The sequence below is a fragment of the Anarrhichthys ocellatus genome, unplaced genomic scaffold (assembly GCF_004355925.1).
Source record: "Anarrhichthys ocellatus isolate YVR2014 unplaced genomic scaffold, GSC_Weel_1.0 scaffold3, whole genome shotgun sequence".
Taxonomy (NCBI): Eukaryota; Metazoa; Chordata; class Actinopteri; order Perciformes; family Anarhichadidae; genus Anarrhichthys; species Anarrhichthys ocellatus.
In genome coordinates this window covers 11,711,755-11,725,950 of record NW_022280033.1, presented here as the reverse complement: position 1 = coordinate 11,725,950, position 14,196 = coordinate 11,711,755, and the positions used below count along the sequence as shown (strand labels likewise).

Below are 14,196 nucleotides of genomic sequence, written 5' to 3'. Positions count from 1 at the left end.
TTATTTACTTGCATACTTGGATTCGATTAAATATAATTGTAGAGATCAGTAACGAATAATAATGTGAGTCAGTCAAGTCACAATACGCTCATGTTCTTACAGTTAGTGATCTTATGTATCCTTTGTGTAATCTAACACAAGTTTTCCCAAGTTGCCAGGTGACCTGGTTTGTTTTGCCTCTGTATGCAGGCCTCTGAATGTGTCTGTGCAGATGGTACTGTGGTCCCAGCATGCAGGAGGCAGCAGAACCTGTGCAGCCCATCACCATGTCTTCACAATGCCACCTGTGTGTCCAGGGGAAATGATTATATCTGCAGGTAAAACGCACACAGGGATCTAATGGAGGCCACTCTCACTCCTCCTTTCTAGATGACTGGAATGTCATTCAATGTGATTAGGATTTACATTTCACTTACAAGCTCTTGGACGAATACATAGATGTCTGGCAGACCTCAAGCCTCATTGTAGGCTGGTGATTCTATATATCTCATATTCTATATCATCTGGCCAACTAATCCCATGAAAAAGGTCAAAACCAACAATATTTTTTTTTCTGTGTAGCCTAGTGTATTCCTTTGTGCCATAGACCTCCATTATTGACCAAAAACTATAAGAAAAGACTATTAAAAGCAACGACTTGTCATGGAAACTGTTATTTTAAGTCAATCATACATACAGTCATCAACTCAACTTAACTTTCTTTATATGGCACCGTTCATACAGTCATGCAGCCAGAAGTGCTTCACCGAGCAAGATTACAATAGGACAGACCAATAGATAAATACATAATAAACAACAATAAAATAGAGTAAATAGTCCTGCAGCTGTTAATACTGACACGCACGCCAAATGTGTATAAATCCACAACTGAAAATAGTCCCCAACAAAAGTGCACTATTTACTCCAATTTAAGTAACATTTGCTTTTTGGAAAATTATGTGATTATGAAATGAAAATATGTACTTTTTTAAAAAGAATTATGTCTTGAGTAGGAACTAATGTGTTTGGGACAAAGTGCTGCAGGCACGGTTGGGAAGTTCGTCTTGTCTTGCGTTTTTTTTTAGAAGTGAAAAATAAAATGCCACATCCATCTTCAAATAAAAAATGACACTGGTCAACTTAAGTTAACTGGATTCAAATTGTCTTGACAAGATAGGAAGGTTTTTTTGATGGCTCACTAATGGGATTTATATGAAAATGGTTTTAGGTCTACTACATTGATGAGAAAGGAAATTCATGTGAATAAGGCTCTGCTTTTGAGGTCTCAACTCTACCTCACAGCTGATGTCTTTTAAATCCAGTTATTATACTGTATCAGATCACAAGTCTTAAATACTCAACACATACATAAATCCTGGTCTTGGCTCCAAGACTAGATAATTATAAATGTGACACTTTTGTTTTTTCTCATCATCACAGTTCATATACTCATCAAAAGAAAGACATTTAAATTAAATCAGGTTCGAAATAGAAATACAGTATATAGAAATTATAATCAGTGAAATAACGAGTTGGATTTTTACGCGTTTAAGAAAGCGTAATCTGTGATTTATAATGAACCTTAATTAGTTTTGATGTGCTAGCCCCAGCTTTTTGGCGATCAAGATCATAAAAACTTGCAGACATTATTTCACCCACCTCTGTATCACAAATAATTCCATAGAAAAACAGATTATGACCCCATGTATCTTGCAAAAGAGACAAAATATGGCTTATTAGTGCTTAAGGCTTTGGGTGAATTGATTTTGATGACACTGGCCTCATCTTAACAGATGTCTGCGAGGGTTTTCCGGGAAGAATTGTGAAGAATTAATTGACTACTGCAGGCTGCTCAATATCCACTGCCTGAATGAGGGATTGTGCTTGAGTGGAATTGGCGGATATCAGGTAAGTAATTCAATGTTTCAGTCCTAATGAAATACTCTGAAGCCCACAAAATATGGTTCATGCTGTACTTTAATTACAATATCAACATTAAGTGAACACATTTATAAGCTGAGATGTGATGCATTGCATAAATCTTTACATTTCATTTTGTTAAATTATGATTTATGTGTGTCTCATATCAGTACGAAATATAGTCTGAGACTTGACTGATGATTTTAAATGTATTGCTAAATTCCAAACCAACGTAAGAGCTGTGTACAAAAACACAAAACTACAAAGATGTGTGCATTACTGTAGCCTACACACATAGAGCCACCATTGACAATAATTCACTTAAACACAATTATTACAGTCATTACAGTCTTACAACATGCACCAACCATGTGCCTCTTTGGGGGGTGCTAATACATTAAATGTCTCTCTTTGTGTTCAAATTCCAACATGTTCTCCGTAATTTTTGCTCTAACTGTGTGAAGAGTACAACTACCTTCCAAGCTCGGAGAGCCGCCATCAAAATAAAAGCCTCTTATCTTAAAAGAGGAAACAAGAGAAATGTAGCTGAAGGCAGGCAAAGAACATGCAACAAAGGCAACAACATTCATTGTCAAACACGGCTATTTCCTTTCTAAAGCGAAAACACAAATTAGGTTACTTACACTCCCACCAAATTATGAAGGTTTCATATTACATTACATGAACTATGAATCATTTTCACATTAGGAGCGACTCTATCTTCTTGCAGTCGTGAGCTTAAGGAGCCTCTAACAACAGAACTAACTAAAAACTAACGTTTCCAACGACTCCCGAACTGCTCGGCCAGATAATGTACGTGACGCCATCTTTTTGCTCCGTACAAGTCCTCTCTGGGGAACCGTTCCAGGTGGCGGAAGAGCTGTGTTGATCAGATGATTGGGGTTTGTTGTGGTTCCAGACTGTCTGAACTGTTTAAGTTATCCACAGTGGAGGGTCTACTGTTGACTATGGCCATAGCGTCATAGAGTAGAGTTCGTAGTTTAGCGTCGTTGAGTCTGCCATGGGGAAGTGTGAAAAATATTAATTCAGAACACACCTGACAGTCTTTATCTGCTCCCACACGCCGTCTGCATGACTGGAGTGTGGCACGTTCATGACGAAGTCACACTGCTTCTGTGACAGAAATGTATTGAGTCTCTGTGTGTTAAGCTCTTGTACAGCTGCCTTGAATTAATTCTTTGCACCAACAAAGTCAGTGCCTTGGTCACACTGGATTTAACTGCACCTCAAACTGCAATGGAACATCGCAAGCCGTTGATGAACGCATTGGTGGACAAATCCTCCAACATCTAGATGTGGCTGGAATGTAAGCACAAACAGGTATAGTGTAGGCCGTTTCCTTTATGCTGTTTTCTTTACTCTGTAGTGACAAAAGGACCGAAGCAGTCCATACCACATAATGGGAAGGCTGGGGAGGACTCTACACGCTCCACAGGAAGGTCACTCATTTTTTGGGCCTCCTTAGTCTGCAACAAGTCACATACTGGCGAATATATTACGCAACTGCTCAGCTTATTCCAGGAATCCAATAGCCATTGGATCTGATTTAATTTGTGGTGAAGCCTTTTCCCTGAGGCTTTGTCCTTTCATGGTTGTGGGCTATTGTCAGCTTTGTCACATGGTGCTCCTTGGGGATGAAGATTGGGTGCTTGAATCACTTGGCGAGGGATGAGTGGCGGAGTCTTCCTCCCACCTTGAGGATACCGTCGAGGTGGTGCATCAAGGTGGTGCAGTGGGTTGCAACGCTGTAGTTAACTTCCTGTGTTTAACAGCTCGATTTCTTTATTATATGTTTGACTTTGCAGATCTTGGATTATGACATGTTTAGCACTTTCCTGTTCACTCACTGTAGAAGGCTCACATGATTTTATTTTCTTAGTTCGTCGAAGAAGGCGGGCCACAGCCTTGGGAACTTGAACAGACGGTCGGCAAGACTCATTGAGTCTGTGATCTTTGTTTGCAGTGACTGTGCCTTTTTGACTTCTGGATCTCCTATGGGTAAATCCAGTAGTACATCTGTAGGTGTAGGTATTTTTTTTCCCCCAGAAGAATGTGGGCAGAGGCATCTCATAATGTTTTGATCATTTTTCCCGATGCCTTACAGTTTGTTCAGGAAAACAAGATCCTCTTGTCATCTTCTTTGGTGTCCTTTAAGTCTGTTTCCAAGGCGCTTATCACATCCATCGGCGTGACTATAGGGAGTTCCTCTACAGTGACTCTGTGACAAAGGCTTGATTCTGTTTCATCGAGGCATGGTGTTGAGCAGCCTACAATGCTCCACCCCAAGTCTGTAAAGATGGCATAGGGCTCATTGTCTTTTCCTGCCTGTCTACCTGTCTGGGTGTTAGGGTTTTGGGACAGTTATACCCAATTAAGAGTCCTATATCACAGCTAAGGAGAGGTGGCATCTTATCGGCGACCGCTGTTAAGTGAGGCCATCGTTTTGCTGTTATGAGTGGGAATATGATCATGATTCACAGGGATGCTGTCCTTTGTGTAAGAAGAAAAAAGGTTGATGTGAACACATGAATTGTAACCTCTCACACAGTGCTTGTAATGCATCGCTTACCTCCTAGTTAATGAAGGTGCTGTCACTTTGAGTGTCTAGTAATGCGTAGACAAGCTGTTCCTTGGATGGGTTTTTGGCTAAGGACACCCACACAGGAACGATCATGGAAGTGCTGCATGACTGACTACCTCCAGTGACGCTGAGTGCTGTAGCTGCCATGATTTTGTTTGCAGTGTTTGGAGCTGCGTTAACAATGGATACGGACCTTTCTCTACCATCACGTCTCCTGTAGTTCTCATCGTGGAGACAGGTAGGGTGCCTTCCCTTACATACATCACAAGTATGGCGGTGATGACATTCTTTGGCACTGTGATCTGGTTTCACACATCCATAACACAGCTTGTTATCCTTCGCGTATGTCCGTCGATCCTCAAGGGACTTTTCTATGAAGTTAGGACACTTTGAGAGTTGATGTTTGTTGTCTTTGCACCATAGCAGGGGGACCTTTATTTTCCATTGTTTGATGTTGATTTGTCACTGTTTATGGCAGTTTGAGTGCTGAAGACATTGCCTTTGTTTCCCTTTATGTATCTTTTGTCATAAGATGAGTTGGATGAGTAAGGAGCATAGAGAAGTGACTGTGTTACATGCTATCTCTGCTTCTAGATACACAAACTCTCATTCTTCCATGAGGGCTATTGTAACCTGGCGATTTCAGCGTGATGCTAACCAGTCAGGAACTTTCTGTATTAGCTTTTGGTTTTCTTCGCAGTCACTTAATTTTTCTAGACCCTTAACATGAGGCATGGATTGCAGACAGGCATTTAGGAAGTCCGAGAATGTTCTTAACGCTTCAGCATCCTTGTGCTGAAGTTTTGGCGATTTTGACAGCTTGTCCCTGAAAGCTCTTTGGATAACAAATGGCCGACCGTAGCATTGGTTGAGCTTATTCCATGCATCTCTATATGCCTCATCATTTTGATAAAATGTGCTTTCGAAACATTTGTGAGCAGGGCCACAGATGTATTTCTTTAGGCAATAAAGTTTATTAGCTGAAGGAATACACTTTTGGTCAACAAGTGACATGAATAAAGCTCTTTATTCAATGTAGAGGTTTGGGTCTCCACTAAACACTGTGGGCGTTGGCATTGGGAGTCTGTTCATGACTATGCTGTCTTGGATTGCTTGGGTTGGACAGGACATGTCAGTAGTTGGAGGTGGTGTCACAACGTGAGGGTTTTGATGGTATATAGAAGGGTTGAAAAGGCTGATAGGGGGTCTATTGTTCTGCTGTATGAACTATCAGTTTCCTGTCTGCTGTTTCCAGTTTCTGACTGGTCGCTTCTATGAATACATAGAAATGTATTTATGGGTGTAAATAGATTTTGTCTATTCAATGCGTCTTCAAGGCTTTATGTTTCAGAAAATCTTTCATTAGTTGAAATACAAAAAGAACAAGGAATAACATAAACAAAAGTGATCATTGTCAGTATGCGGACACATTGCTTTGACAGACAGGTTCTGGTCACATTTTCCTCTCTATTGCTCAGTCTCCTCCAACGTCTGTATATATATATCTTTTACAACACCTAAGACTCCTTAAAGTCCCATGGTTCCTAATTATTATCAATCAGTCTTGTTCCATTAAGCCACTGACAATGTTCTTAATCTAACATCCACTTTTAGATGCTTCGTGTTGGAGCTCCTTCAACAGGGTCAAACATAATCAAAAATTGTCGCTCACTGCTCATGAGCCACTTCTTCTTTCTATATATATATTTTACATGGTTATCCTTTGAGTATGAAAACCCATTGGGTATGTCATTAAAGGTAGCCTGCTCATTTATTCACTGTGTCACGGAGATGCTCTTAACAAACAGAACCAAACACCAGCCTCCATCATATTGAGGTAGTGGCAGAAATTTGAGAGGGGGATATCTCACAACCTGAGCAAATTAAACCAAAACTATCTGTGAGGGTAGACATTGAGGTAGGTAAAATAGTTGGGCTTTTTGGAATTTGGGTATAATCACCCTTTTTATTTAAAGGTATTTACAGCCACATCATATGAGCAGTGTGCAAATTGCTGCCATTTCAATTCCATGCTACCCAAGGGTAAAAACGAAACACATTGAAATTGAAATTTGAAATGTAACCTCTGCATTTAACCCATCCCGATAGCTTATTGCTACACTGTGTACTTGTATGGAGGGTGAACACCACCAAACATTTAAAACTGACAGTCAACATCTTAACCCTCATTTTTTAATTTGAAATCCAGCATGAGCAAAAACAATGAAGAACATATATATATATTTGCTCTAATACTTACTTGTATATGCTGTACTGTAAACATGTAACTGTTTTCCTGCAGTGTGTTTGTGCCCCGGGATGGATAGGAGAGTTTTGTCAACACATAGGCAATGCCTGCCTGATAAAGCCAAACAGCTGTTTGAATGGAGCCACATGCATTACAACAAGTCAGCCATCATCATCTCCAGTGTACACCTGTGAGTGCCCCCTCGGCTTCACTGGTGAGATAACTTTGCTTTATTATCTGTTTTTTTGCCCCTTTCCATCTGTCCGTCCGTCTGTCTGTTGACTAGGATTTCTCAAAATATGGATTGAATTCTACAAACCCTAGTGGGAAGGTAAGTCTCGGGGCAAGGCATGACTGATTGATGTTTGGAAGAACTGGTATAGCTTGGCAGTAACATGCCGTTGGCAGAGGTTTGTGTTCTGTTCTGTTACTATATGTAAAAATGTGAGGCACATATGCAACACAGGTGGTAAGTGCAATCATTTTCTGAATATTTGAATTGATTCTGCAGTCTGATGCAAGACATTAACACAGAGAGCTCTTCTGCTGAGAGCGATCCATATATAATAAATGTTTTTATTTTGCCTTTTGTTGGTGTTGTAAGGCAGCGTGCATCAAGTCATGTATTCCATCAAAAGTGCATAATTTCTATCATGCCAAAATGGTCACAGAGAATACTGGCTTCTTATTGTCTGGCAGGGGTCCATTTAAATGTTATGTCATATAAAGCTTTTCACTGCTGCCTTGTTACAAAAAACACCGTATTATATAAAAAGACACAACACTTTTGTTTGAGAGATGAGTTCTTCCAACGAAAATAGAGATGATTATGGGATGTATGAGTAGACCGAGTTACACCTCAAATCCCTACCTAGACCCAACCACCAACCGACTTCATCAGAATGGTTTCGGGAAGGACGGCAGTTGTTTCGAATTTCGGAAATGCGTCCGACACAGCTTAAAATTTGATTGGGTATCAGCAAGTATATGTGAGTATATGAACTGATCCAATATCATGATATATCCAATTTTGAGGTATTTGAACTTTTACTCCACTACATTCATTTGATAGCTATAGCTACCTGTTACTTTGTACACTTACAAAATGAATGCACAATATAAATTAACTAATAAATTATTCTAGTTATTATAGGTAACGGTACCAAGCAGTATATAAATAATTAACATTACAACATCTAATATTGCAGCTGCAATATTAGGGTTACACAATATTGCATCAATATTTATCAATGTTTAGATGGGCTTGACCCATAATATGGAGCTTCATAAACTTAACAGTTTCATGATCAGATCATCAGTGCAACATCATGCACTCTGCAGTATCTCAACATAGACAGTGGTATAATAAACTTGTCGAGCATACATTTGTCATTAGGCCTATTAAAACATTAAAACAAACTCTAAACAGGTTTATGTCAGTCCCTGAAGTTAGTGTTTGATAATATCCAGCTGACATGAAGTAAACTTGGACAAGTTTGTTACTTAATACCACAGTAACATCTGAGAGCAGTTATTCTGGGGAAGAGAGGGTCACATGGGCTCGTTCAAAGACTTCTAATACGGTACATTGCTTGCACATGGGTCAGCAGGGCAACAGTGAGAGGGAAGGCCACTCATTCACCATCAGGTTTTGGATCAAAACTCCATGTTTTCAAACATCCACTCTGATTAATGTCTCAAAAAACTCAATCACAGCCAGCTCAAAGGCTGCTACTCCATAACTGACCTCTGACCTTTGACCACCCTTAAAAGGTGGGCAAGGAAAGGCAATAACCAGTGGTATACAAGTAGTTTCTGTTATTCTAAATACAAACAGAGAAGCACCAAAGCTAGCCTAGCCTACAACTAACTGCATGTCTTTGAAATGCGAATGAACTGAACAAAATATATTTATATTGAGTATAAATATATTAAATTATTTCAGGCTAGAAATCTGTGCTTTAAACTACAGATTTCAAGCAAAGGCCAGTTCTCTTGATGAAGCATCTTTTTTTAAAACCTTAAAGCTTATTTACCAGTAGCCGTGCCTGCTTGACATTTCTAAGCCAGCTAATGATTGCATTCAAGTACTCTGGCAAACTGCTTCCTAATTAGCTGCCAGCTCAGAACGTGGCAGAAAGTTTTTTCAAAAAACGGGGGAAAAAGGGAGAGACACAGAAACAATGATAACGTTTCTATTAGACAATGAGATTTTAGGGTACAGAGCATGTCCCTTTGCATTAAAATGATTGAAGAAGTTCATAGAAACGGACAAACTCAGGTGTTATTTCCATAATAACTGGAGACTACAAATAAGAACAAAGCTATAAATAAGATAAATGCTTCTCTGATGTTGGCTCTATGGGAGACTCATAGTTTCTCACTCACAGCTATGCCATTTTACACCATAAGAGAAGATCATGTTTGAAGTATTGCTTATCTAAACTGTCCATTATGCCCATGAAATACAATTGTATATCATTAGAAATGTATCAGCATAATACAGTACAGTATGTAAACATCTATATTGATACTTAATTACATTATTTATTCTAGACGTTATTTGACAAAGCAATGGACAGTATGGAAGAACACAGATTTTTGATCCTTGAACATTGTTTATGCTGCACAGGGTTTATGATGGCACTGCATAGTATTGTTCCTCTGTTGTCTTATTGCTTAAACAACCAGTGAATGTTGATTTTTCTTTTTTCTTCCCCAGTGCACTCAGGTTTTGGCCTATAGCGTATTTCCCAATCCAGCCTTAAGTCCTGACACACTTACCTGTCAGTCAGATAAGCCCTTACATAGCACTACATGAACAAGATTTTTTCTCCCCTCTGTTCAAAGCTGAAATCTGTTGCCACATCGGTAATGGAAAATTGTCTGTTACAACATGGCAGGTCTTAGTGACTGATAGAATTCATCATTTTCTGGCATCTTGGGATTTTTACTTTGGAATTTCGAGCCATGCAGCATAAAAAGGCCAATTTAATTTCAAGCTTTGCCCAGAAACCCCACTGTACTGTATCATAGATCATAACTCAGGATACATTACGCATGCTCCGGGCATTCTGGTTTCATTTTGGAAGGCTTTATTTTTCACTGAACAACAAGAGTTGGCATATATTCATACACACTCTGTTTTTAATTGTGTAGATAATAATATAAGACTTGGAAATGCGATTACACTCAAGTGTAGAATCCACCAGAGATCCAGGAGTGTGATTAAAAGACAAATTGTGAAACCATCTGTAATTATTTACCTGAAATGCAAAAGGTCTTTGCATTTTAACCTTAATCTGACCGACAAGAATCTATTGGCATTAAGGAACATGCAGGTAAATAATAACTCTGCACAAGAGCAAGAGGTGTTTTGCCAAAATTAAATTTAAATAACCTACAATTAATATTGACCTTCAACATCAGTGTAATTTTTTTTTTATATATATTTGATCTTTTCTAGATTTTTAAGACATTGTAGTACAAACATTTTGAAGCCTAAATCAACAACTTTTATATCATTGAAGTGTTATCAAAAAAGGCTACAATGCTACATAATTGATTTCATTCACAGCCATAAATGAGGGTAGGCGTTTTAGTAGGACAAATTTATATGATTTTCTGTCGCAGAGCATGGCATATTTCGAATATAATGACCTGTAGCAGCTACTGTGCAGATGATATCAATCATGGTGTTTGTGCCGTAGCATGAGGTTGCCGCTGTCAAGAAGGGACTTTCACTACATGTCATTGCTGCTCCGTTATTGATGATAGGACTTTTTAAATTAATAACCTGCACTGGAAGACACCCACCCCCAAACACAGCGGTAAAAGTAGTAGCTGCTGAGGCAGCTGAGCACCAAACAAATGGCATATCAAGCCACCTGCATCCCCCACCACTTCTGCTCTCTTCAGAGCTCGTTATTAAGTGTCTATTTTCTTAAGAAGAAATTGAGTCTGTCCATCCACATATCTCTTTGTGATTCCAGGGGCTCACCACCTGAATCCTATGCATCTTATCAAAGGAATGTCTGTGATCCTATTATTGTTTCAAGAGATAAGGTGCTCAAAGTGTTGTAGGCAACTCATCAAGGAGCATTTGGGTAAATATGCGTTTTTATTTTCTGAACAAAAGTATTTAGAGAAGATTGACACCATTCTCATCTATTTGTACGCTAAATTTGAAGCTACTGCCAGCAGACAATTAGCTTAGCATAAAGATTGGATGCAGTGGAAAACAGTTAGCTCTGTTCAAAGATTAAAAATAATCTGTGTACCAACACCTGCCTGGCAACATCTCAGTGATGTCAAGTCTGTATTTGCAGTCAAGAAACAATCCGGCATCTTACCCTTGTAAACTTGTTGTTTTTACACTTGCACCAATTAAACACATGTGATGCATGTTATTTAGTGCACTTAACAGTTGTTGGTAGGCAGATTTCTTGGACAAAGCCAGGCTAACTGTTTCCCCTTGCTTCTAGCCTTTATGCTAAGCTTACTCCTGAACAATTATTTGGCCATTAGACATTCCTTTAGTAAAGTGCTGTCGGGTTCAGATGGTGAAAAAACAAAGGGAGGTGTTAGAGGAAATACACCTGTTTAGACAGGCTATCCCTTTACTAAATGTGGCAAATAAATCATTTTCTTGGGTTCTTCTAATGCAATGTACAGGTGATGACACATGCAATATCACTCATGAAGAGCTCTATGTGAAGATGGTAATGTGTTACAAATGCCACTAATGCAACGAATGTTGCCTCTGTTTTCAGGAACAAGCTGTGAGACTGAGGTCAACGAGTGCGACTCCAGTCCCTGTCAGCACAATGGCACATGCTCTGACTTGCTAGGACACCATGAATGCCAATGTTATGCAGGTATGTTGGGCTATTGTCAAAACTACAGCTTTTCTGTATGACATTTAAGGGATTTCTGTAGTAGCTGTGGTATTGGACAGTGCGGTAGACCTTTTAAGCTTGTATGCAGTGGATGTGGCCTCATTGTGCATCATTTTCAACCTCTATCTGTCTCAAGGTCCGATTCACAAAAACGAATGATATTACAGCGGAAACACACCCCTTAACTTTTTACAGCTAAGTGCCGTTTGTTGCGTTTGATTGCAATTATCCATGTGGAAAAGCATAAATGTGCTTGAGGCCAATGCATCAGTTGTGAGGGGGGAGAGCCAGAGGTCTTGTCAGGAGGGGATTGTCAGAGTGCCACTTCCATCCAAACCTCCTGAAGGCAATTAAGAGAGAGGCAAGGGAAAGTGATAGCCCAGGATTTGGTAAAGCAGGAAGAGGGTAGTAATATTTACCTATGTTTTATAATTTGTTTGTCATGGTATCTTGTCACTACATCTTAAAATTAATGGATTTGAGCAGACAACCCTGACAAATGAGCTTCAGTTATTACCAACTTTCTGGAGATGCTGATAATTTCACTATAACGGCATGTGACTATCAACGCTGTTATTTGTGAATTGGACTGTTTTTGCACATTAATGCTCATTTACATAGAGAGGGGCCAATTTTGCGCCAAATGTTTTGCATATTACCTGATTTATATACAGTACATGCAAATAGCACAGGACCACCGAGATGCTCTTTGCTTGGCAGCCCGGGAAGAGGTGCTTTTTCACCCTTTACCGCCGAAAATCAGTGCAATGCTTTTGTGAATTCGCCCCTCAGTGTACACCAAAAACCGAAGGTGATTAGCCATTGACAGCTGGTTCCCTAGACTGTCACATCCTATCTGAGGAAGTTTTGAGAAGTCAACAGGATTCAGATTATCACATGTATCTAATCTAATTTCTTTTTTTTAATCTATTCTTTTTATTTAATTTTTTTTCATTTAATTGATATATTTGAAATTATTATATTTTTGCTACTTTCCAATATGTTAGAATAAAGCACCCAAATGCCTTTTATTATGAAACTACAAGCCATTATAAAATGGCCCTACTCTCTTTGATCACAACATGCTCCATTGTGCAGAGTAGAAAACACAGCCTGGGTCTTCCTCTCATTATTCACAGTATCAGTTTGCAGCTTTGGTCTGTGATGGTCTGAGGAAAATCACAAATTCATTAATAATGGGAGTTCCATAATATTATATTATGAAACTCCACAATTATCAAAATGTTCTTGTTATTGCTTATTGTACCTGGCGGGCTGAGTCTGACTTTACATTCACTGAACGTACATTGATGGACCGCTCGCAGGAGCTTTGTGTTTCCGGCAGGGCACAGTGTCAGTTATTGTGTCTAGCAATTGCTATCGCCCACTTTACTGGAACATTTTACTGCAAGGACAGTCCAAAGACACCGTGGGCACAGCGTCTTAGTGGCCAGATGAAGTTTTTCTCACAAGAATTTGCAGCAGTTATTCTTAGCCCTTGTTCCCAGCAAATGTTTTCCTGGCTCTTCAGGGAAATGTAGCTTTGATGGTAATAAAAAACATTGTGTTTGTTCACTCTTGTTCAATTAAACATTGAAGGACAATGCCAGTGCTAATGACACATAAGTTTGTTTCGCCTCATCAGCCCCTGAAGCAAAGCACACCAGAGTCACTAGGTGACATTCAGAAGTGGCATAGTATTTTCGTCAACTGAAGAATTGGTTCATCCCTTGAAGTGTCTCAGGTACAACTCTCCATGGTTTGAAATATGGTGAATGATAGCTTGAAGCGTTATTCATCCATCCATTTCCTGCTCAGGGCTGGAGACATTGGGTAAGGCATAGAGGCCACACCCTGGACAGGCTAACACACAGACAGAAAAACAAAGTCATACCTACAGGGAATTTAGAGTTTCCAGTTCACTTAACTGGCATGTCTTTGAACCTAAGGAGGAAACCTTTGCAAACTCTTCCAAAGGCCAGCTGGTTAGAACACAGCAATGAGCAATGCAATCATATCACAGATGTCAAAAGAGCTGAAAATGAGAAAGCTAACATTAAGACCTCTTACTTTAAATCTTTAAATTATTCGTGCTTTATAAACAAACAGGAGAAAATAGGCCAAAAAACAATTCACAAAGACAGCTCTCTTTATATCCGCTGGGTCGGTGATCATATATGTTCATTCTTTGATCAGCAATTACAAAGAAATTGAATTGTGTACATGACCATTTATAAAACTTATTACAACGTATTTGTGTTTTTGTTTTTCTTTTAACTCCAATACACCAGATTTGTTGTGACTCTCCCTTGTGCTTTTTGGGTGAGCATCTATGTGGAAATCTGGCTGTGATGTTAGAGGAATGGAGGGGTGGGCTGATGGCTGTGTAATTCGGGTTATCAAGTAGGAACCTCCCATCACAAATGTCAAGTTGAAATAGACCCACGACACCCCGGAAGGCTCAACAGTTATACAACTGCTCAGAGCACCAATCATGACTGGAGCCATCCACACTCTGTATTTAGGAACCTGTTTCACAAATCTACCGA

At 39.4% G+C, this 14,196-nt stretch overlaps 1 protein-coding gene across 4 annotated transcripts in view; it reads left to right on the top strand.

Annotated features, from left to right (window-relative positions):
* The window catches only part of eys (eyes shut homolog), a 154,088-nt gene that overhangs the window by 13,737 nt on the left and 126,155 nt on the right, over positions 1–14,196 (top strand). For 3 of the 4 annotated variants that reach the window (XM_031873088.1, XM_031873083.1, XM_031873080.1), the window contains 4 exons: positions 190–317; positions 1,773–1,887; positions 6,804–6,963; positions 11,522–11,626. In XM_031873088.1, coding sequence (XP_031728948.1) covers positions 190–317; positions 1,773–1,887; positions 6,804–6,963; positions 11,522–11,626 — 508 coding nt within the window. Of the gene's footprint in view, positions 1–189; positions 318–1,772; positions 1,888–6,803; positions 6,964–11,521; positions 11,627–14,196 lie in introns of those variants that run through there. The other variant, XM_031873093.1, reaches the window with a different exon arrangement.